This window comes from Pelodiscus sinensis, chromosome 5 (genome assembly GCF_049634645.1).
Source record: "Pelodiscus sinensis isolate JC-2024 chromosome 5, ASM4963464v1, whole genome shotgun sequence".
NCBI classification, from domain to species: Eukaryota; Metazoa; Chordata; order Testudines; family Trionychidae; genus Pelodiscus; species Pelodiscus sinensis.
Genome location: NC_134715.1, coordinates 54,027,875 through 54,049,894, shown reverse-complemented (window position 1 = coordinate 54,049,894; position 22,020 = coordinate 54,027,875). Strand labels below are relative to the sequence as shown.

At 37.2% G+C, this 22,020-nt stretch overlaps 1 protein-coding gene across 8 annotated transcripts in view; it reads left to right on the top strand.

Annotated features, from left to right (window-relative positions):
- The window catches only part of LRBA (LPS responsive beige-like anchor protein), a 559,238-nt gene that overhangs the window by 523,070 nt on the left and 14,148 nt on the right, over window positions 1-22,020 (top strand). For all 8 annotated transcript variants that reach the window (XM_075930022.1, XM_075930023.1, XM_075930019.1 and 5 more), the window contains 2 exons: window positions 15,519-15,620; window positions 16,848-17,044. In XM_075930022.1, the coding sequence (XP_075786137.1) occupies window positions 15,519-15,620; window positions 16,848-17,044 (299 nt within the window). The remainder of the gene's footprint in view (window positions 1-15,518; window positions 15,621-16,847; window positions 17,045-22,020) is intronic.

The following is a 22,020-nucleotide window of genomic DNA, read 5'->3' as shown; positions in this document are numbered from 1 at the left end:
GCGCCTGCTTAGTGACCTGGGCCGGCCCGAGCCATTCTTGCATCCCAAAAGGTTTGGGACCACTGGTCTAAGGTTTCTGTTCACATTCAGTCAGCATTCGCTCCCAATCGCTCTGTGTGATTTGGAGAAGACTGATATTTCACATAGCAACCTGGAGAGGGAGGATGGGAATCTATTAGTGCTGGACCCTGGAAGCCACTTTTCTACAACCTCCCCTCCAGCCTGACCACTGTGATGGAGCAACTGGCTTCATGTTTAGAAAGGGCCTCTTACTAGATCCCGGTCTGCCCTGATGACAACCCCAGTCTCTCCTGCCTCAACTCTGTTGCTTCCACCCACAAAGTCCTCAGGGACCGCAGGGGCCCCAGGACACAGGGGTGTTGGGATTCAAGGGAGCTGTACCCTCCAGGACCTTGGGAGGCAGTAGGAAGTCTCAATCGCATTCCTGAGCCCTCCTCTCACCTATTACTTTCCACTTATTTTTTTCCCTGCTGTATTCTCCAAATAAAAACTCCTTTTCTTTGAACAACAGTCTCTTTCTCCTTTTTTTTTTTTAAATGAACTGGTGGGGTGGGGGATTGAAGACAAATACAGAGAATGCATAGGAAAATTGCAGAGAACCATGTAGAAGAGTTTCAAAACCTATTGTAGAACTCCTTTTTTCTGGGATCCAAGCTGCCCGCATAGGGCTTCACAACCCATGGGCTCAAGGGGTAGGCTGAGTCATCAAGGACCACTATTGGCATTTCCACTTCTCCTACTCTGATTTTCCCATCTGGGGAAAAAAGTGTCACTGTGCATCTTTTGGAAGAGTCCGGAGTTCTGAAAAATGCAGGTGTAATGCACCTTTGCTGATCATCCCACATTGATGTCAGTGTAATGACTCTTGTGATCCACCAGCACCTGCAGCAGCATAGAGACGTTGAAGTTGATGTACTCCAAGGCAAGGTGGCCAGAGGCCAAGATGAGGATGTGTGGTCTGTCTGTGGCCCCACAGTTAGGGAAGCCCCTCATGGCAAAATCATCCACTGTGCTGTCCACATTTACCAAAGTCAGAACCCTCCATAACAGAATATAATTGATTGCCCTGGCTACTTGTATAACAACAGTCCCCACTATGGATTTCTCCACTCTGAACTGATTCGCCATTGAACAGTATCTGTTTGGTGTTACAGACTTCCATGGGGCAGTTGCCATGCACTTCTCCATGGTCAAATCAGGTCTCATTTGAGTATTCTGGTGCTTCAGGACAGGGGAAAGAAATTCACAAAGTTCCAGGAATATGGCCTTGTGGATTCAGAAGTTCTGCGGCCACTTCCATTTGTCCCATCTCTGCATCACAATGTGGTCCTACCAGTTTGACCTTGTCTTACGGCCCCAGAAACAGCATTGCACTGTGTCCAGAGGATTGACTGGTGGCTGTGCTAGCATCAGTACCAGGCCCTGCATGAGCAGTGCCTCCATGTCATGCTGAACTTCGTCTTCATCCTCTTCCTGGAGGATCAACGTGTATACTCTCTGCAAGTCCACAACGCACATCACGATCACAATGGCTTGCTGCAAACGGGGCTCCCTGCTTATGCTGCTGTGGCATCTGCGAGGGTGACCAGGGCACACAAAGGCATGAGCACACTGCTTCCCTTTTATCTCATGCAAATAGGGAGAGACTAGATAAGTACATTATGGGATGCTGGAAAAATGAACCCATAACCACCTGCTGCACAGTTTTGATCACAACGAGCACCATGAGTATAGCCTAGAATGCAAAGCTGCTCACAGTGCATCACTCTCTGAAACGATGGTAGGCTCCCTAATGGGGACATGATATTTCAGACTACATTTGATTCTTCCCTGCAGTGAGGACACAGACCTTCGACTTTGTAAAATCAGGTGGTAGGATATTGACCACATTAGATTCGACCTTATCTTGTAGTGTAGACATGCCCTAAAACAGCAGCACTTGTTCCCTTTCACCTCACTACCCCATTTCTCTTCTAACGGCCCCTCAGTGCACCAGTGAGACTTAACTTTTCCCTTCACACATTCCAACCAGATAGTATCCATATCAACCTCTACCAGTGACACTTCACCTAAGTTGCTTGATTTTATTTCATTACTTAGGAAGCATGGAGCTCTGGATGCCTTTGTTAATGTTTTAAAGTAGTACTTAATTCAAGTTGACAAGTCATTGTGGTTGTGGCATAATTAATAAATAAATGTTCCATTTAATTACTTATATCAAAGTATTTATAAAGAACAATTTTCCATTAGTAGCTGCTTAGCCAGACTATCATAAACCTATTGTATGGAAATAGTCTTCATCTTATTGTTTTACAGAAGAAATGCCTCATCAAAATAAATATTATTTAAACTTGCATTTACTATTTTTGTTTTAAATTTTATGTTAAGTCCTGTTCCTGGGGAATGAGTCTGCTTGTTTTGACTGATGATTAACAATCTTTCTGTCTCTATCGGGCATGTACTAAAGTTATATGTGAGGATATTCAGTAATTTGAGAGATGTGAAGATGGATGTATGTTAGTCTGAAACTGTATTTACTTTGTTTTTTTTTAGTTCAAAATCCTGCCTAGCTGTCATATTCCACATGTTAAACAGGTTATTGTATAAAACTTATCTTGAACTGATCACTGATTAACTGCATTATAGTCCTATACTGTATTGTGAATGCAATAGTATAGAAAAAGAGAGTAGACACCTGTCAACAACGTACGGAGTTGGGAAAAGATGACAAGTAACAATATACAGAGTGCTGAAGTTCATTCAGGCTTTTTGCAGTTAGCTCAATAAAGAATTTAATAAATTAGACTTTCTTGCTGGCTAGTTAATAAACAACAAGAAAAAAATAAAAATGAGCTGGATAGAAACTGGATTTTCTGTTTCATGTTCAACTTTTTTTCCTTCAGATCTGAATGGAATGAAAACATGTTTTAAATTAGACTTTTCCCCCCTCAGATTAATCAAAACATTTCATTTCAATAAAGCAATGTTTCATTCCGATTTTGACATTTTTGCATGGAAATATTTGTATATTATGAAATAAAATTTGTACATGTGCTTTTTGTCCAGCTACTTTTTAAATGAAATTTTGTCAAAATTGACACATTTCTGCCAGCTGTTTTGCTTTGGATCAATTGACATTTTGTAACGGGAAAATTTCCAACCAGCTCTAAAAATGACTAGGAGTAAAACAACAGATCTCAGATAACTATTCCATCTTTTAGGAATGTCCTGACACATTTTGCATACCTTCGAGTAACTAGTAGATGTTTGATAGAAACAACTGTGAAGTTAAAGAGAAGAGCAGACAAGTTCTTTACTTAAGTGAGGTTAGGTTTCAGTGTATTTAGAGACTCTCTAAAATCAAGAAAACATTTGTGAACTTCCTTCAAAGCTTTTTGCAAAAGTCAACCATGATGTCAATACCATATAGCCATTTCAATCAGAGCTCCTGTTTTATTTATGTATTTATTTTTATACAAGCTGCTAATAGTAGATAGCCATGCAAGTGCTTTTGAAAATTATACCTTAGACATGTGAAATTCACTCTAGCACAGAGGGCCAGCCTAGGGCTTTCTACACCACTTAAGCCTGGTTTTGGGGCTGTGTAGAGTGGCACTGCATACAGTAAGGTTGCAGAGATGCTGGTGAATTTGTGTCCTACATAAAGGGGAAAATGGGAGTGAGGTTTCTGTGCAGATGAGTTACCTATTTATCCAATACTATACACCTTGTTTTACTGAGTACCTGCACTGAATGTCAGTCTTTAAGTGCTACCTGACCATTTGTTGTTTGCTAATTAATGGTTCTTATCTGCCCCTTTTGACTATCCAGCTTTTGGGTACTTAGAAACTACAGTAAAACTCCAATAGTTCGGCATCCAGTTGTCCGGCACTCCTGATAGTACGGCATCAACTGGAACCAGGAACTATTCAGGTCAGCCGCTCTCACGGCTAGGCCGCTGTGAGCCGCATGTGCACTCACGGCCTGCACCGTTCTGCTCACGATCTCCAGCGCACACAGCATCTAGCCTGCACGTGCTAGCAGCCGTCCGTTGAGCACAGGCAGCTGTTTTGGGACCCAGACATGAGGCTGGGGGAGAAGGGGGATTGGGTGACAGCAGGGAGGGGAGGTGTTTGGCTCTGGGGAAGGGGAGGAGAGGATGATTGGGTCGTGCACAGCATCCCGGCCAGCTCAGCGCACATGCCCCAGCACCTGGCGGGAGACGTACGGCTGTACCGGCGGCTCCGGGACCCAAACATAAGGGGTGTGGGGGGGGGGGGGCAGGGCCTGGGTTGGGAGTATGCCCCCCTTATTGTACCTCCTGGTACTCTGGCATATCTGATAATCCGGCACCACCTAAGTCCCAAAGGTGCCGGACTATCTGAAGTCTACTGTATTTGTTTTTCTTATATTCCAACTCAGCTTTCCCCTTGATATTTTTTACCCATTGCCTCTTCTTGTTTCCCTCTCCCATTTTTTCCTTCTCTCTCCCCTCACCCCCCTTTCTTCCCTATTTATTTTGGTCCTGGGCATCCAACACTCTGGTCATCTGAAGAAGTGGGCTGTGCCCACGAAAGCTCATGATACCATCTACGTGTTTTGTTAGTCTTTAAAGTTCTACCAGACTATTTGTTGTTTTTTAAAATTTATCCTATACAGACTTACATAACTACCCCCTGAAGCTTCTGAATATTCACCATACATTTAAATAATGAGTTGCGACATGTGGCCTACCACCCATCATGTTATGCATGAACAGAGACCACCTAAATCTGCTGTGAGGAACATGAAAAAGCCCCAACTGCATCTGGCCAGTATGGTGAAAATGGGGATGCAAACACAAAGCCCATAGCAAATATATAGAGTCCTGCAAAACCACAGCTACCCACTTTTATATCCATGGGTATCCACATCTGTGGATGTGAATATCCGCAGACCGTTTTTGCAGATACAGATGCAGATACAAAATGTATCTGCTAAGGAGTCTACAAATATAGGTAATAAGCTGGTATGTTTATCGCCTCAATAGGAAGGCAGGCTAGCTGCTGCTAAGCCTGCTCTCTGTGAATGGGAGGGTCCCAGCTAGGTATAGGCTGACCTTTTAAACCCATCATTCCTGGATAATGGGTCAGCCACCATACTGATCTTTTTCTCATCAGTTTTACTACTTCCCTCTTTCCTATAAGCCATCCAGAACCATTCTCCTCTCTTGGCCAGCCAGTCTAATACCCCCTCTATTCTCCCCTAGTTCAAGGTGCAGGGTGGTGATTCTTCACACACACAGAGGCCAATTAAGTTAGTGAAGAGAATTTCATTCTCTTTGTCATGAACAGTTGTAATTTCCGTATTATAATTATTCTGTCTGCGGTTCCATATGTTTCAGTTAGGTACAGAGTGTGATTTTATTGTCTTATGTATTTAACATGTTTATAAAAAAATAATGTTTGTACTGTTGAGCTCTCACTAGAGGGCTTTTCTGTCATCATGTGCAGTGCTCTGATAGATGGAGAGAACCTTCTATTGTTGTTTTCATATTGTCAGTGGATATATTTATAATTATTTTGAAGCATTCCTATTTTAAATTAAGTGAAAGCATGCTTGCTTTGGAAATTTGATTTGCCTTAATACAAGTAAAAGTTTCTCCACAGAAGCATCCAATAGTAATAAAATATGTAAAGTTGGTAGGTGTATTGCTGTGACTAAACTAACATTTGGTATCCTATGAATCATTTTATCTATATTCTACACATGTGAATAAAACAAATTACATTACCTCTCTTAATGTTGTAATATAAAGTTTGAAAAGGTTACTCTGTTTGTTTGAAGATCATCTATACAGTGCATTCAGTGAATAGTTCTGTATTATAATATAGTGCCCTTCTAAAACAGCTGTTTTCTGAGGCATGTAAGAGAAACAAACTCCAGGTCTGTTTAATTTTGACTGTTTATTGTAGCTATATTGCATTTGCAGGATATAACTTTGGATATTTAATATTTATACCAGGCAAATGCGAGAGTTTATGTGAGCGGTACAACTGCAGATCACATACACAAGCATAATATGGTCTTCTATTCAGATTTAAATTTTTAAACTACTTTAAACTCTCATGGGCCATCATGTCTAAAGTTTTGTCTATTATATTAATTGCTGTACTTAGCAAGGTACAAAATTTTTCTGCAACTACTACTATTATAATGTTCTTCAGGGTGAAAATTAAAACTTTGTAAATGTTTAATTAACATAGTTTAAAATAATAGGTAGTGCTTTTTTGTTGATGATCAAAATCCAGAAATATGATCACATTGACCTCCTGCTTTTGATTGATTAAAATATAGTATGGTAAGTCATTTTTTTGCAGTCAGACTCTGTAATATAATAGGCCCAATCCTGCAGAGTTACACATATACTCAGTTTTATACACTGTGAGCAGTCCCCTCGATTGCAGGCAAATCATATTTATAGAATTTAATTCACTAGCAAAAACAAAGTGCACAACCTACTATTTGAAGTCAGTGGGACTGCTCACAACGTGTACAATTAAACATGCACCTAAGTCTCTACAGTTCTGAGAAATATGGCCGTTACAAAAATATTTCTTATTTTTAAGAACTATTTCTTCAATATAAATATTTATTTAGGAATTGTAGCTATAATTATAGGAACATGGCTTTTTTTCAGTAGTAAATTATGTAGCTTCACTGCTTTTTCTTTACTAAAAACTTCATTACGTACTCTGATTATTTTAGTCTATCTACCAATATTATCCATAGTATGTATAACATCACCATTGTATCTAGACACCCATAAATCACATCAGTAATTGATTGTATTAATATCTACCCATGTAGAAAATTATAATATCTCCAAATATTTGAGATGAGTTTAGAATTATTATAGTTGATGTCTCTGAGGAGGACTAATGCCATAGTCCTCCTGTTAAGAAAACATAGTGTTGCTGTGAGATACATAGAGTATCCTGTTGAAAATTAAAAGCAGTGTACATATCTGCAATATGTAATTCCATATTTATTATAAATACATTTGCTTTGACTCACACATACATTACATGATTTACATTATTTCTTGAAAAAATAAATAATCCAGTATTATTTTAGCACTGTTTCATTACAGCAATTAATAAATACTCTTTGTGTCTCAAAAATGGCTGGGCAAAGTAGAGTTTTGCTATATATAACCACACATTCTACATTGCCATCTGCTGGCAATGACGTGAAAATGATGTGAGGATTCATTTCCCAGAAAATACTACTGTTTAAAATATTTAACTCCCATTCTTTCTTTCTGACAAATTTGGTATGATACTCATGGATTTCATTTGTATTGTAATTTATTTCCTTTTAATAAGAAGACACAAACTTGAATGAAATGTTCTTATGCAACCTGAAAATGAAGTATGTCCGTAGTGTTTTAACTGTAATTGTAAGAAAAGGAATATCATCTTCCTTTTTACTAGAATGATAGTAAGCTCAGTGTTAAAATTTTCTGTGTTTTGGAAATCAGGAATGTATGTTTCACAGTGAAGAAGAGAGCAACAGGGTATATAAAAGTAACTATAAAATATATTTAAGGGACAGTAACCACTTAAATTTCCATCTGACACTTAGTCTGTTCCTACATTCTGATGTCATCCAAAATTCCCATGGAAGCTTAAGAAACATAGGCTTTGATCCTGTTGTTGGAGCTGCAGGGATACACTCCCCTCTATCACCACCCCTACACTTCTCCAAAGCACCATTGAAATCAGTGGGGTTTTGCAGAGGCATAGCCTTCATGCATATGATCTCCAGAACAAGCCCCACTAGATTATATTGCAGTACAGGTGTAAGGGTATCTGTGGTAGTTTAAAAATGTTGTGCATGGAGGCCTTAATTAGTTTGGATTCTTGTTGTTCTAGGCCCTATGTAAACACACAGTAAATTACAGCCTCTGTTCCAAATAACTGTGAAAAAGATAAGGCATAATAGATGTATGACACTTGTGATATTATATGTCTTGTAACTGCACTCAAACCCATACTGTTATATAAATAAGAAATATATTTTGCTGTTTATGTAGTGCCAATAAAGTATCATTCTCTCTACACAGTCTCTGATGAACTTTCAGTACTAAGAGTAGCAGTTTTGTACATCATTCTCAAATGCAGCAGGTTCTTTTGTAAATATTGCTGACTAAAATATTTTTATTTCAACTAAAAAGATACCCTTCCTTATTAAATACTGCATCTGTAATATAATTATTTCCAGTTGACTGGTGAAGAAAGAATTTTATGTTTTCTTCTTGAACCAAATTGGTGGTTGGCATATTTTGATACTAATGATGTTCTAGACACTTTACAAAAATACAGTGATTAGCTTTTTCCTGAATGGAAATAAAAATAGAGAAAAGGGTTTAGATGCTGGTATGTTGGCAGAATCCAGCTTCAGGTGTCACTAAACTGTATATGTGAAATTCTCCAGAAGGATCAGGATGTTTAGTGCTCCATGATATAATGCAGACCTTCAGGTTCCAGGCAAAACAATGCGATATTTACAACTTGTAACTAATAATAGATGGTGGTAAAAGGAATTGTATTCGTATGGTAAATGAATACAACCTTAATGTGCACCATATGCATGGTGTTGGGATGATGTACTAATATATCACATTTATTTAAATTGTTTGATTACTGAGAAAAATTACTATAATATTCAATTCTAAAGCTGTACTACATAGATATGAAAGTGGAGTAAAACAGAAGAAGCAATGATTTATGGTCTAGAATTGATACTTTGAGTATCTTCAAAACCAGACTTTAATGCTGTAAAACTAATGTTTGGTAAGTGCCATACTTTAGGCTGAGGTAGGAAACCTATTTCAAAGTGTTTCTGGAATTAATTTCCGCAACACAGGAATTGCAGGATATAAATTCACAATGGTCCGCACAAGCACACTTTATATAGTCAGAATTATATACATTAGGAGCCCCACTTAGCTGGAAGACTACATTTGTTGAAAAATACTTTTTGCTTTTTCTAAAAGAAGAAACAAAACACTCTTTTAAAAACCTGATTATTCACTGGCTATTCTTTTAAATTTTTAAATGACACAGCATTCCTAGTCGTTGCAAGGTCTCAAAACATGAAAGGTCTCAAAACATGTATCTAAAAGTATATATAAAATAAGTTATTTTAAAATTAATTACCTATAAGGACATACTACTACTATATATGCTCTAATTACGAAACACTGTTGTTGGGCAATACATTTAAAATATTTTATATTATTAACATCTTTTCTTAATTGGAACAAAATTTTACAAGACTTTTTTTATAGAATATATTCTAGTAAGCAGAAAATGATAACAGCAGAAACTGATAGATTTAAAGTGAGCTATTGTATGAAATTGCTCATCTGATATTTTTTTACTAAGAAACTGGAAAGTATGTATTTTGTGATGTAACTGATATTTAGGTATAACAAGAATATTGCTAAAATAGACATAGTTTAGAACCTTGTCTTATGAGTGCTGTGATTTTAATTAAAATAGTTGCTTTGACATATTCCTAGAATTTTCCTTTTTGGTCGGATACTTTATACTTTGTCTCAGCTGGAGGTTGGTAAATATATATATATCTATAAGGTGCAGTGAAAATCTATGTCCAGTTTTATTATATAAAAATTTGCTCATGAGTTGTTCAGACTGTGTTTTAAAACTTCAAAGCTGGTTTTACAGTAACAGTTTAATTAACTGGGTACAGAGCATATGTTAAATTGGGGGCACTGAACAGTCACACTACCAGATGCCTGCAAGAGATTTGATAGTTCACATTCAGTGGGAGTCATAAGAGACTCCCCAGAACTTTCAACTGACAAACTCTGAATGGGGGGGAAGAAGTTCCAGAAGACTACACGTTGCACATAGGGTGGAAATTGTGAGACATGGACATCATGACTTTGTGCATGTAATGTTTGAATTGTACTATTCCATTAACACAGGCTGAGAGTTTTTTATATTGTGCTGTTTTAGAGATACAAGGAAGCCAATCTTGAAGAAAGATTGTCTCTCTAATCAGAAGTAAAGCATTCAAATTTCCATTTCTAATTAACCACTAATTAACAAAAAACGTCACATTCTAATAGCATCTGCTTTCTCTGTACAACATGTCAGTCAAATGTGTGTGTCGGGTAACTAAGAGGGATGGAATGAAATAAGCCTTCTCTGTATTGTTAGGAGCGATATGCTTATTAGTAATCTAGAGCTACATGATAAAATTAAATGTGTGTTTAGCTCTAGTTGGAAATGTAGCCATAGTTGGAAATGTTACAAGCATCGTTCACATTTCCATTACTGGATTTTGTTTCAAGTTTTGAATGTGAGTTTGTTCAAAGACATTGTTTCTTTTAGGTAAATTATAGACTTTAAGTAACACATACAGAAACAAAACTAGCCTTTAGATCTAAGATTGTGCATTTTGTCAGGTTATAAAGAAGTTGAACAGATGGCATGCAAAAATGGAAGGGAAAAAAAATTGGACTTGGGTGGAAAAAATCCTGACTCTAAAGTCAAGAGTTACGTAAAGGCAGAGTTCTAATATATCAAGTAACTGAAGGATAGTATAAACTGTGCATCTTAAAATCAGCCTTCAGACTAAAATTGGAGTGATAGTTTCAAAACGTATGTATAGTTCATAATTCAGTAAAAATTGGTGTACATTAAAGAGCTAGTCTAATTTGTGTAGCAGTGACTTTTTTATTATTTTGGTAGTTCCATGAATGTAGTATTTATGTAGATATTTTACAATAATGAGTTTGAGGGGAATAAACTCTGAAATATGTTGTAAAACTAACATGAAAGTCTTGGAATACTTGAGATTGTTTTCTTATTTTGCTTATTTAAATTGGAAAGAATATGACTAGTAGTCATAGTTTTGAGATTTTATAATTATGTAATCTTTATTTTAAAGATTTTATTATTTGTCAGTTTTATTAGACACAGTAATGTATACATTTGGAAATGCATAGAAAAATTTAATAAAACTATTAACTTGCATCTATAATTTATTTTGATTTTGCCTAGCCTTGTGGAAAAGTACTCCGTTGTTTTAGCAAGCAGTAAGTAAAAAGATAGCTGGGTTAACTGATACTTCATTTAATTAGAATTTTATATTAAGACATAAAATTGCATAATTAATTTGCACTTTAAAACCTGCCCTACAGCCTCTACAATCATGGAATCATAATTTGAGAATTACTGTTCCTCTGTCAGTAACTTATCATAATTAACTCCCTTCTCAGTTTAAAGTATAAAAGGAGCTATTGTCAAAATATTTACATTTGAATATGTTGCATAATATTGTATCACCAAATGCTAAGTTTAGGAAAAACTATGTTAATGTGGAATATATTTTTGTTTCTAGATTCAGTACAGATTAGATGGGAATGTTCAGTGTGCTTCAATTTTTTCAGTCAGTCATTGTGACATTTTAGCAGTTATACAAGGAATTCACTTCTGGATTTAAGATGTCGTGATTCTGTTTTGTTTAACAACACTCAAGCTGGAAAACTAGGAGGAGGAAATCTCAGAAACACTAAGCAGTTATTCGTTAGCTGTAAGAGAGTAACTTCTTCTGGATGTTGTAAAACTAGAAGAAAGCTTTGACTTTGATATAATCCTACTGTTCTTTTTTAAATGTATTGTAGTTTCCAAGCATCTAGATCTTTTTCAGTGAACTATTGCACACACATGTGGTGTACTTTTATTTTTTAAAGTTTGAGTATTTTTTTTAAATGCAATTTGGTCACTTAAGCAAGAGTGATATTTTATGTAATTTTCTGTAGGGAAAAGAGAGTTCTTTGACATAATTTAATAGTTACTAAAAAAGGCAAAATATCCTGCCTATATGTGGAACATGTTTTTATAATGATTTTAATAAATTGTGGCTACATTTGTTACAATGTGAATGTGCCATTAAGATTTCTTCACCTTTCAAATTTAAGTAGTGCTCCAATGGTGGTATTGGTCAGGGATGATATTATAGATGATACTGAGAAAAGCACATCTGTAAACTGTTGTGCCTTGCTTATTAGTGCGAGGATTTGGCCTATCTTTAATCTCATTTGACTTGTTCATCTTCCTTAAGGATCTCCATAAAGATGCCTGAGTTTTCTTTTCACCCCTTAGTTAGGGTTTGCCTCAGTGGTCGTAAACCTGCTTAAGGGACAAAGACATTTTTTTTCTTTGAAAAGCTGTGGAAGTGACTTCAAAGAGATCTGGAAGCTGGTTCCCCTAAAACAATTTAGAAAAGTTTGAAGGGGTGCCCCTTAAACCAGTGACAAAATAAAATTTTCTGTGTATAATTGAAAACCGTGACAATCTTCTGAAGCAGTAACAGTTTAAAAGCTTTTTTAAAAAATCTGTTCTGCACTACAATCAGCTTTAAGTGACCCCATTATTTGGGATATCAGTGTCTTAGAAACCCCTAAATATTTAACATTTTTATCAAAGAAGCCAGCCAGACTTTCCACAGGATTCTTGTTTTTCAGTAGGGAAAGAAATAGCGTAACTTGAGGTTTCATTGTAAAGTTAATTTTCTGGCTTCTCTTTTTTAATTGATGTGAAATTATTTAATATTTGGTAAACAGTTGGATGAATGGATTTGTGAGATATTTCTTATAATCTAAGTAAACCAGGATCTGAATTCTAGTTTATATAATATTATTTTTCATTTTATATATATAGTCATGTAATATTATATAACTATAACATAGGTATTTTTACTGTGGATTTTGATCTGTGTGTGTCATCAATCCATGTTATGTTGTAGGAGAAGCCTAGCTCCCAGATACCGTTGGGTTATATATTTTGAAAGTGAACAAAGTGTAATATGCAGAGACAACAATTATACTACTACAATAAGCATTTAAGGTGACAGTTGGTTTTTTGCTTCCATCCTCTAAAATGTGCATTTAGACTAGTTCCTTAAATGTCCTTTTAAACGCAAACAACTTAAACCCATTAAACTGGGGTTCATGCTGCTCATTCCAAACTCTTGTGATTTCAGTGTTAAAACTATTGTTTTATTAACATATTTAATAAGTACATTAGTTTCACTAATTTGTAGATTTGGGTTAAATACAAATTCAGAAGATAATGTTTATTAATACTATAGTTGTTATTGTTGTTATTGACTATTTATGTTGCTAATGTGTGCTTCACAATTAAAGAATACCCAGAACCAGGAACTGTGTAAAACTGTCTCACATTTCATGGTTTGGAAAACAATAGAACAGATCAAAAAAGTAGAATTTGATTCTGTGTAATGAGGCTGTGGAAGTAGAGTCCATAGTAACAATTAAAGTTTATAGAACTTTTTTCAATCTGTTTATGCAAATTCATAGATTGTGTCTGTTCTTTCATTAACTTTTAAAAGAGTCTGGTTTATATTTAGGTGAGGAAAGTTGAATAAAGCAATGTTTCTGAAAAAGGCTAATGAATTTGTGATATCTGTCACCTTAGAAATATCTAATGATCATGTCTATCCTCGTGCTTTTAATTTTTTTCTGAACTGTCTTCCATAATATATATAAATTATGTATTATAGCAGTAATTGTACAATAAATCATTTTGAAAGGTCATAATCACAGTTTGATAGGGGATCATAGATTATGACCTTTTAAAAAAAAACATTTGAACATGACAGCTACATGGATATTCTGGGAATTGTTGTAAATAGTGGAATTAAAACACAAACTGGTGAAAGTAAAGTATTTTAACTTTATTTTCACATGTCCAGTCCTGCATCCATGCTGTTTAGAGAAAACTCATTCTGCCAGTGAAAATAATATTTGTTTGCAGGTTCTATTTTAACTAACAGTTGGTGTGTTTTATTAGAAATTATGTATACAGATGGTCTTAATTAATGTTTTTTTTAAAAGTCAACCTCAAAACTTTCTTGAAGCATGCAATCTAAACAAAAAATGACCTGCTTTATCCCCACGGAAATCACTTGACACATTTAGTTACCCTATTACTTCTTTTATCTCTTTGCATATACTATTTTCAAAATCAAAATAACATTTAATTTTTACCACCATCTTTCTCTAGATCCTTGGCATTCTGAAAAAAAATTGTAATTTAATTTAAAATAGTATTTTCTGCTACAAAAAGCTTATTTGTAATTCTCATTTATTAAGTGATGTGTGATAACCTCATAAAATGTATTACTTAAAACTAGGGATGTAAGTGACTAGTCGATTACCTGATAAACGTAGGCTTATTGGGTTGTCGATAAGCATAGGATCATCAAATAGTCAAGTCGCTACTTAACTAGTCACTGCCCCTCACCGCTGCCTCTGTATCAGAGGCAGCAAGGGGGAAAGCAGGAGCTGGTGCTGGGGGGAGCCTGATGAAATGCTGGTTCTCCCCTCCCCCAGTACCACCTCCCTGGCGGGAAGGAGGCAGAGGCGCAGTGGGAAATGGCGCGCGTGGGGACTGTGGGACTCTTGCTACATTTCAAAGGCAGAGGTGGCACAGCAGGAACCCGGAGTTAGCGGGGACTCAAGCCGGTTCCCTCTTACTACATTTAAAGGGCAGAGGCGCATCTGGGATAGCGAGCTCCCTGCCCCCACCTCTTATTGACTACTCCATTAGGTGATTAATCGAAAACTTGAATGATTTTAGCTATTCATGAAAGGCTTCCAGTTGAAATACTTACAATAATTGTAAAAATAACATTGTGCTTTTCATGAACTGCTGGCGTTCTTGGAGGGTGAACCAGTGATAATCCATGAAAATAGATATGAAATGTTTATAAAGAAGTTTGATACCACAAGTTTGTGTCTGATCTTTGAGAATAAAGTTAATACAGTACCCATATTTGTCGCAACAAAAGGTTTAAGTCTGATCATTTCAACAGTTTGTAACAATGTAGCTGCTTACAATTTTCTTCTATTGACAGAATCCTTCAGTGTTTGACGTGATCTCTAAAGATAGATCCTGGAGGGGAAATTGCACTTTGTACCAACCAACTGGTTATGAGGAACTCAGTTAAACCTCATAATTGTAGTTTCAATACTGGAAACAGATTAACGTGAAATCAGTCAATAGACTGTGTCCTTCATCTTGGACATCATAAATGTTTCTCCTTGTTACTTACCATAGTGACACGTACATTTATTTTTAGAATATTTATTGACCTGGTGATCTTCCTCCACTGAGAGACAGTAGACTCCTTTATGTTAAAATTAGTTATATAGAGTTTTGTTGTGTATGTCTTCAATTGTAAATGGCCAGCCTTAATTTCTGAAAGGCAGTGCTGTTACTCAGTGCTATGGAAAAAGTATTCTCAAGAATTGCACAAAAAGTATAGTTCATGCCATGAGTATCTGTTCTCCAAAGTGCAAGCTCCAAGGGCAAGGAAAATAAATGTGAATTAACTGTAAACATTGCTTTTAGAGATGACTCTCTACTGAGAATTCCTTTTTTGTTTCCTTAAAGGTGATTTTGCCACTCCCCGAGCTGTCTTGACAGGACATGACTATGAGATCATTTGTGCTACAGTTTGTGCTGAACTTGGACTGGTAATAAGTGGTGCTAAAGGTAGTGTTTTCTGTTTTATCTTTTTAAAACTATATTTTGGTCAGAAAGTTATTATCCTAATGTAAAGTTTAATGTAAGTCTAGAATAATGGAGGTCATTTTCGTTATGTATGATGGAGATTTAAAAAAAAACTTGTTTTAATTGGCACAGGTTTTCCCTTGAAGTCAATTTGAAAAACATCTCTTGACCATAACACATTAAAATTGAGGGCCATTCATGTGTATCTATAGGAGTGCAGCACAGACAGCTTCCTCAAGCTGGTCTTCTAATTATTTTGTTTTTGCTTATTTACTCAAACTAACTACTTTTAGTATTTAGGCTATATAGAATGAGCTATCTTCCATGAATTCCTGGCCTCTCTGCTGAGACTGTCAAGAATGCAGTGTACTAATATGCTTTGTTTTTGTTATGGAAAACTCCCCAGTGGGAACAGCAATGACTTTTTTTGTTTAAAGATATATTTGCATTATCAAATAAAATTTGCAGTGATTATTTTCAGCTTCTCTGAGCTCATCTACAGGGTCCCTGCTTTAAATCTTGCTTAATGACTCATTTCTGCTATGCTGCTTACAGTGAGTTATTTTCACTTGTACATAAATTGCCTATTTTTGTCCCTCTTCCTTAACCTCAATTTATCAATCCTCCTTGCAAGCTCCTTGGAACAGAGACCTTCCTTCTTCAGTGTTTCAAAAGTTCCTATTATAGGCTGCATTTTCAGAGTTTGGCACTCAAAACTGCACACACTTGGTACACTTCTAAGTTATACATGTGAACACATGATTGCATACTAATAAAGATTGTGTTACCAATGAAGAATATAGCTAGTTATATATGGGTGCACAGCTGATTTGTGAATGCACATCAATAATTTATGCATCTTAGTTTGTTGCTGCAATTGTAAGATTGCAAATACATTCATCTTACTGTGAAAATGTAGCCTTCAGAAGCTCTCCCACTAACATAATCACTGTCCACACCAGCAGTTAGGTTATAGTGACATGAGTGGTAGGCAATTACATTACATTACATTTAGTTACCCTAATGCAACTCTACTCATTTAGAGATATGTTCTTCACATTGGTGTTCTCTAGTATTACAAGGTTGTAACTTACATATTGCATTAATAAAACGGTTTGATCTTATAAAAACTATTGTTCATTGTCTGCTTAATGTCTTTGAATGCATTTGATATGAAAATAATCAGGGCTCTTCATTTTGTTTAATCAGAAGGACCATGTCTCATACATTCTATGAATGGAGACTTATTGAGGACATTAGAAGGTCCTGAAAACTGCTTGCGACCAAAACTTATCCAAGCTTCAAGAGAGGGCCACTGTGTTATATACTATGACAATGGCCGTTTTTGTGTATTCAGCGTGAATGGGAAACTACAGGCCACTATGGAAACAGATGACAAAATAAGGGTAAGTATGCTGAAATATATCCCAAGGTTGCATGAGCCAATATTTAAAATACACTTAGGAGAATTCTGCAATTTTGGAATTGCTCAGGGTTTCTTTCCAAATTATGAATGCTCAAGGTTTCTTTGCAAATTATGAATGAAATCTATACAGTTTCACTAATTACCACTCAATTTAGAAGGTCTCAAAGAAATAGGTAGTTGAGGGATTGGACACTGTTCATGGAGTCATGTTTGACTTCACAGTGGCTCTGCCTAGGTAGCCAGCAATATATTGTGGGGTTTTTTTCTCCTGAATAAAAGGACATACAAATACTACCTGGTGGGTGCACAGGGGAGAATTCAGGGTGTTGTATTTTTGTCAGCTCTGACGCAGGGATGGGCAATAAGCAGCCTGCAAACTGGACATGGTTTACCAGTGTTAGCCCCAGTGCACACCAGATGCTCTATTTACCTGTGCATCCACAGTTACCGCCACTCACAGCTCCCATTGACCACAGATTGTCATTCCAGGCCAATAGGAGCAGAGGGAAGTGGTATTCCAGTCTGGGCCACTTTGCACAGTTCCCATTGTCTGGGAACAGAGATCTGTGGCCAATGGGAACTGTAAGCAGCTGTATCTATGGATATGCAGGTAAATAAAGTGTCCAGTGGCCCTAGTGAACTGCATCTGGCCTGCAGGCTGCTTATTGCCCACCACTCCTCTAAAACATGAAGATGACCTGCCACTACAGCAGTGTGTCATTAGCCCTGTCTGTATACCTGCATCTAAATAGAGATGTTATGCATTGGTTGAGTTTCAGGAAGGCTTTTTGCTATATATGCAAAATAGTGTATTGAAAAATTTTCATAAAATGCGATGTGGAACAAAGCAACATTTGGCAGCTGTGGTAGAGCTAAGCCGAAACAGCAAAAGGAGAATATTCTTGGGCCATGTCTACACTGGCATATGTAAAGCACTGGTAGTTACAGCTCTGCTCACAGAGTTCTGCAGGGAAACCACTGCAGTGTGTCCACACTGTGCTCCTTGTGATGCTGAAGCGTGTCCATATTAACAGCTCTTGCCACAGCACAAGGAACAGTGCTTTGTGGCAGCTCTCCCACTGTACAACTGGCCTCAAAGTGCTTTTGGAAGGGTTTGCAATGTCGCATAGAGGAGTCAGCATCACACAATGTTGGTTTCCTAATCTCATTGCTCCATTGTCATCTTGCTACATTGACAGCTGTTTTCAACAGAAGTTGGGGAAAGAGGGAAGAGTGTCACAGGGAGTGGGAGAGGGAACAGGAGGGAGATGGTGTGTTTCAGGGGATGTCAGTGTTCTGTTTTATAAGTTCAGATAGTGGTAGGGAAAAAAGCCCTCCTGAGGCCGGGGAAGAGGAAACCCTGACATCTCCTCCACCTCCCCCTGCCCAAATCTCCATCTCTCTCTCTCTCTCACACACACACGTACGTTCAGCAGCATGAGCATATATGAAAGAAGATATGTGCATGCTTGCAGGGTAGAGAGACAAGTTAAACAAAGAGCAGAGGGGACTTGAGGGATTATGGGCCATTCCCGGAAGCCAGTAAGAATGCATCAACCAATTCAAGTGTCCACACTGCCCTCCCAGTGCCATGCACAGTGGACAAGCACTTCACTTTTCATTGTGGTTTACCTAAAATGCAGCAACTGCAAAGTTAATAAGCACTAAATGCCTTGCTCGTGGTGTGTACATCCTGGGAGTTACAACACTGGGATCTGATTTATGTGCAGTAGCTTGCCAGTGTAAAGTTGGCCTCAATTTACTTTAAAAAAGAGAACAAATTAAATAGAGAGTTAAAGAATGAAGAAGAGCACTGCTGCTTTAGACAGACTGAAAATATAGTGTTTTTTTATTTAAAGGGAAAAATGGGAGTGAAGAAATGCTTAATAAAATAATTTTATGGGCTTATTTTAATGTCAATATAATTATTCTCCTGCAGTTCTAAAATCTAAACACAACAGCATTATGCTATATACAGGTAAACCAGAAAGTGGTTGTCAGCTCCTTCCCTAAAACACTCTTCTTCCAAAGGCCCAAAATTTTGCAATAGCCACCAAAAAAGCTATAAACAAAACAGCTGACATTTAAAACAAAAGCAAAAACAAACAAAAAAAAAACCCCCCACCAAAGAACAAATCTTGGTGTGCTAATAAATCAGGTGTTAATTTATACTGCTCAGTCATGCAACCCATCCTACACTGTTTACTTAAATTAGATCATAAACTATTCAAAGGAAGAGCCCAGCCTTCTTTCTTGTTTGTAGAGCAGTTGGCAGCACTTTAAGAAGTGAAATTGATTAAGATAAAACTGACCAATCTAGTTTCATTTTCCAAACCAAATGCAACGGAAAAAGAAATAACATAAATGGTGAAGAGTACATTACCAAAATCTATAGGTAATAAAATAATGATTCGGAAGTTGTGTTAACATGGGCACCAATTTGTGGGTCCTCTAGGGCTAGAGCACCCATGGGGAAAAATTAGTGGATTCAGGGCACCTCTGCCTCCCTACCCCATGCCTCTCACCCACTTGTCATCTCCCTGACCAACTCCTTCCCTGGTCTCCCAGCAGTTCTGGAGCACTGTGAACAGCTGAAATGTGAGTGGAGTGGAAAGAGGCAGGGCCTAGAGATCTAGAATCCCTCCCGCCACCAAACCCTTCCCCCCCCCCCACCCCCAGCTAGAGGGGAAGTCTGCACCAATAATTATTAATGCATGCAAACAACATTATTTTTAGCTGTTCACTTTCTCTTTTCCTTACATGGTGTAATCACACAACTTGTGCAATATTTCTGATATCTTTGCTGAGGCTGCCTTATCCTAACACATCTGTCCTACAGCCTTAAAAATAAATCTTTACCCATTTTAGGCCCACTGATGGGGGTGGGTGAGTAGAGGGGGCACTGCCTCACGAGCCAGCAATTGTAAAGAGCCTGGAGTGTTTCTGTGGTGGCAGCTGGAGCTACAGGCCCTGTAAAGCACCTCTGGAGTGCCAGGTGGCCACTTCAAGAGGTAGTCTGAAGGGGAGGCTAGCTCTTAGTCCTGCCTCAACTGCATGAGGACCCACAAATTCCAGGAACACGTATCCGGAACTTCTCCGCTCCCTCCTCCCCCCTCTATGTGTTTCATCCAACTATGAACAGTTTTAAATTTGCACTTCTTGTCCTTACTTGGCTTCCACAGATGCATAATTTTAGGAGGTGTGTTGCAAAAGAGGGCAAAATCAAGGAAACTAGCTTCCAAACAGAGAAGTAAAATACATTTTAAAAGAATGTTCCTAGCCTTAACTCTTTCTATGAGAGGAACTAGCATTTTATGATATTGCATGCAGCTGCTACAAAATATTTTAATGTTAACACTAGCGCTCCCAATACATACACTGACGGGCTTGAATTATGTCTTTCTCCTTCTTTTAAAAGTTGACATCAAACTGTGATGTAAATTAAATTCTGTTAATCCACTCACTTCATTTTCTTGAAATGTTGGCGATATAGGTTGTAGTTTGGCAATTTAAAATAGCTAATGCTCTTTTGTGTTTTCCATAGCCAGTGTTGTTCTGCAGTGGATTATTAGTCACAAAATGCTGAATTACACACATTTATTAATAAATGCAGATTTGTTGGCGGTAGATGTTACATCATGAGAATTTGCATGCCCTTCTCCCAGGCCTTTTTACCGACTTGATATAGTTTCTTGCTTAATTTTTTTCAATTATTTCAAGTTACACCTTTTGCTCTCCTTGCACACATGTATGTGAGTTTCCCACCCTGGCCTCTATTACAGACTTCATTTAAAGCAAGTATACATCAGAGTGTTTTCTTTTGCTTTTCTTTTTTACAATAATAGTGTTGATAATATGTCACTTTCAGTTGTGATTATATTGTCAACTAGGCTAGTAAATCTGTAAAATATCTAGAAATCCCTTGCTGGGTAAAACAATTTCTGTAGTGTTTCAGTCAGTACCCATGGCTTAGAGAACATTGCTTGAGGCAGTGAATGTTCTGCTCTCTATAGACCAGTAGTGCACAGTGTTTTTTTTCCCCTACCATTCCCATTAGGATTTTAGGTTTAAATAATCCACAACGTTCTTCCCAGGCTTCTGCTCTTTATCATACTAGAAGGCAAGTGGCAACTGTGTGATTAAAGTAGGAGCATTTAAAATGAGTAGGACCTGCCCACAGGCTATGCAGACTGACAGCGTCACTATTTGTTGCTGGGGAAAGATGGAGGAATACTGAGTCAGAAATGCAGTGATTATGTACAATAAAATTCTGATTTGTGTTTCCACATGTCATTTGTGGGCTTTGACTGAAAGATGTAATTGATAAAAGTAACATTTTACAGTTGTTACATTCAGAACAACATTCTGCAACTAACAGGGTCAGGAAACTCAGGGTATAAGCAACACTTGTTTTAAACATGGCTCAGTGGAGCTTAGGCTAACAGCATATCCCAGCACATCTACCTGGTATTATTTAGGTGTTTTAATTAATAATTTAAATGAGCAGCCAGTTCAGAGAAGTAAAGTTATTGTATCCCACAGACTGTACACTAATTTACCCAAATTAATCAATTTATTTTCCTGTCCAATCTGGCTTTAAATGTGGAAGTGTCCAACAGCTTCTTGCTACTGTAAGCCAGTGCTGTCATGGTGACAACTCTGATTTTTTAAGACACCCTACTTTTCAAGAATCTAAGAGGGTAAAGGGTTTTCCCAAACTTTTGAGATTTTTTCAAGGAAGCACAAGTCAGAAATAAAGCTTTTAGAACATTGCTTGAATTGAGTGCTATGGGGATTTTTGTTTGTATATCTGAATCTTATGTTGTGAGATTAGATGCCAGAGCTGTTGGAGCTTATACTTATTAGAATCCTGGATAACTTTCACTGTGAGAGAAACTGAACAGTAAAATTGATTCATGCCTTCCCTGTTACAGTTGGAGTGCTTGAGAGTAAATG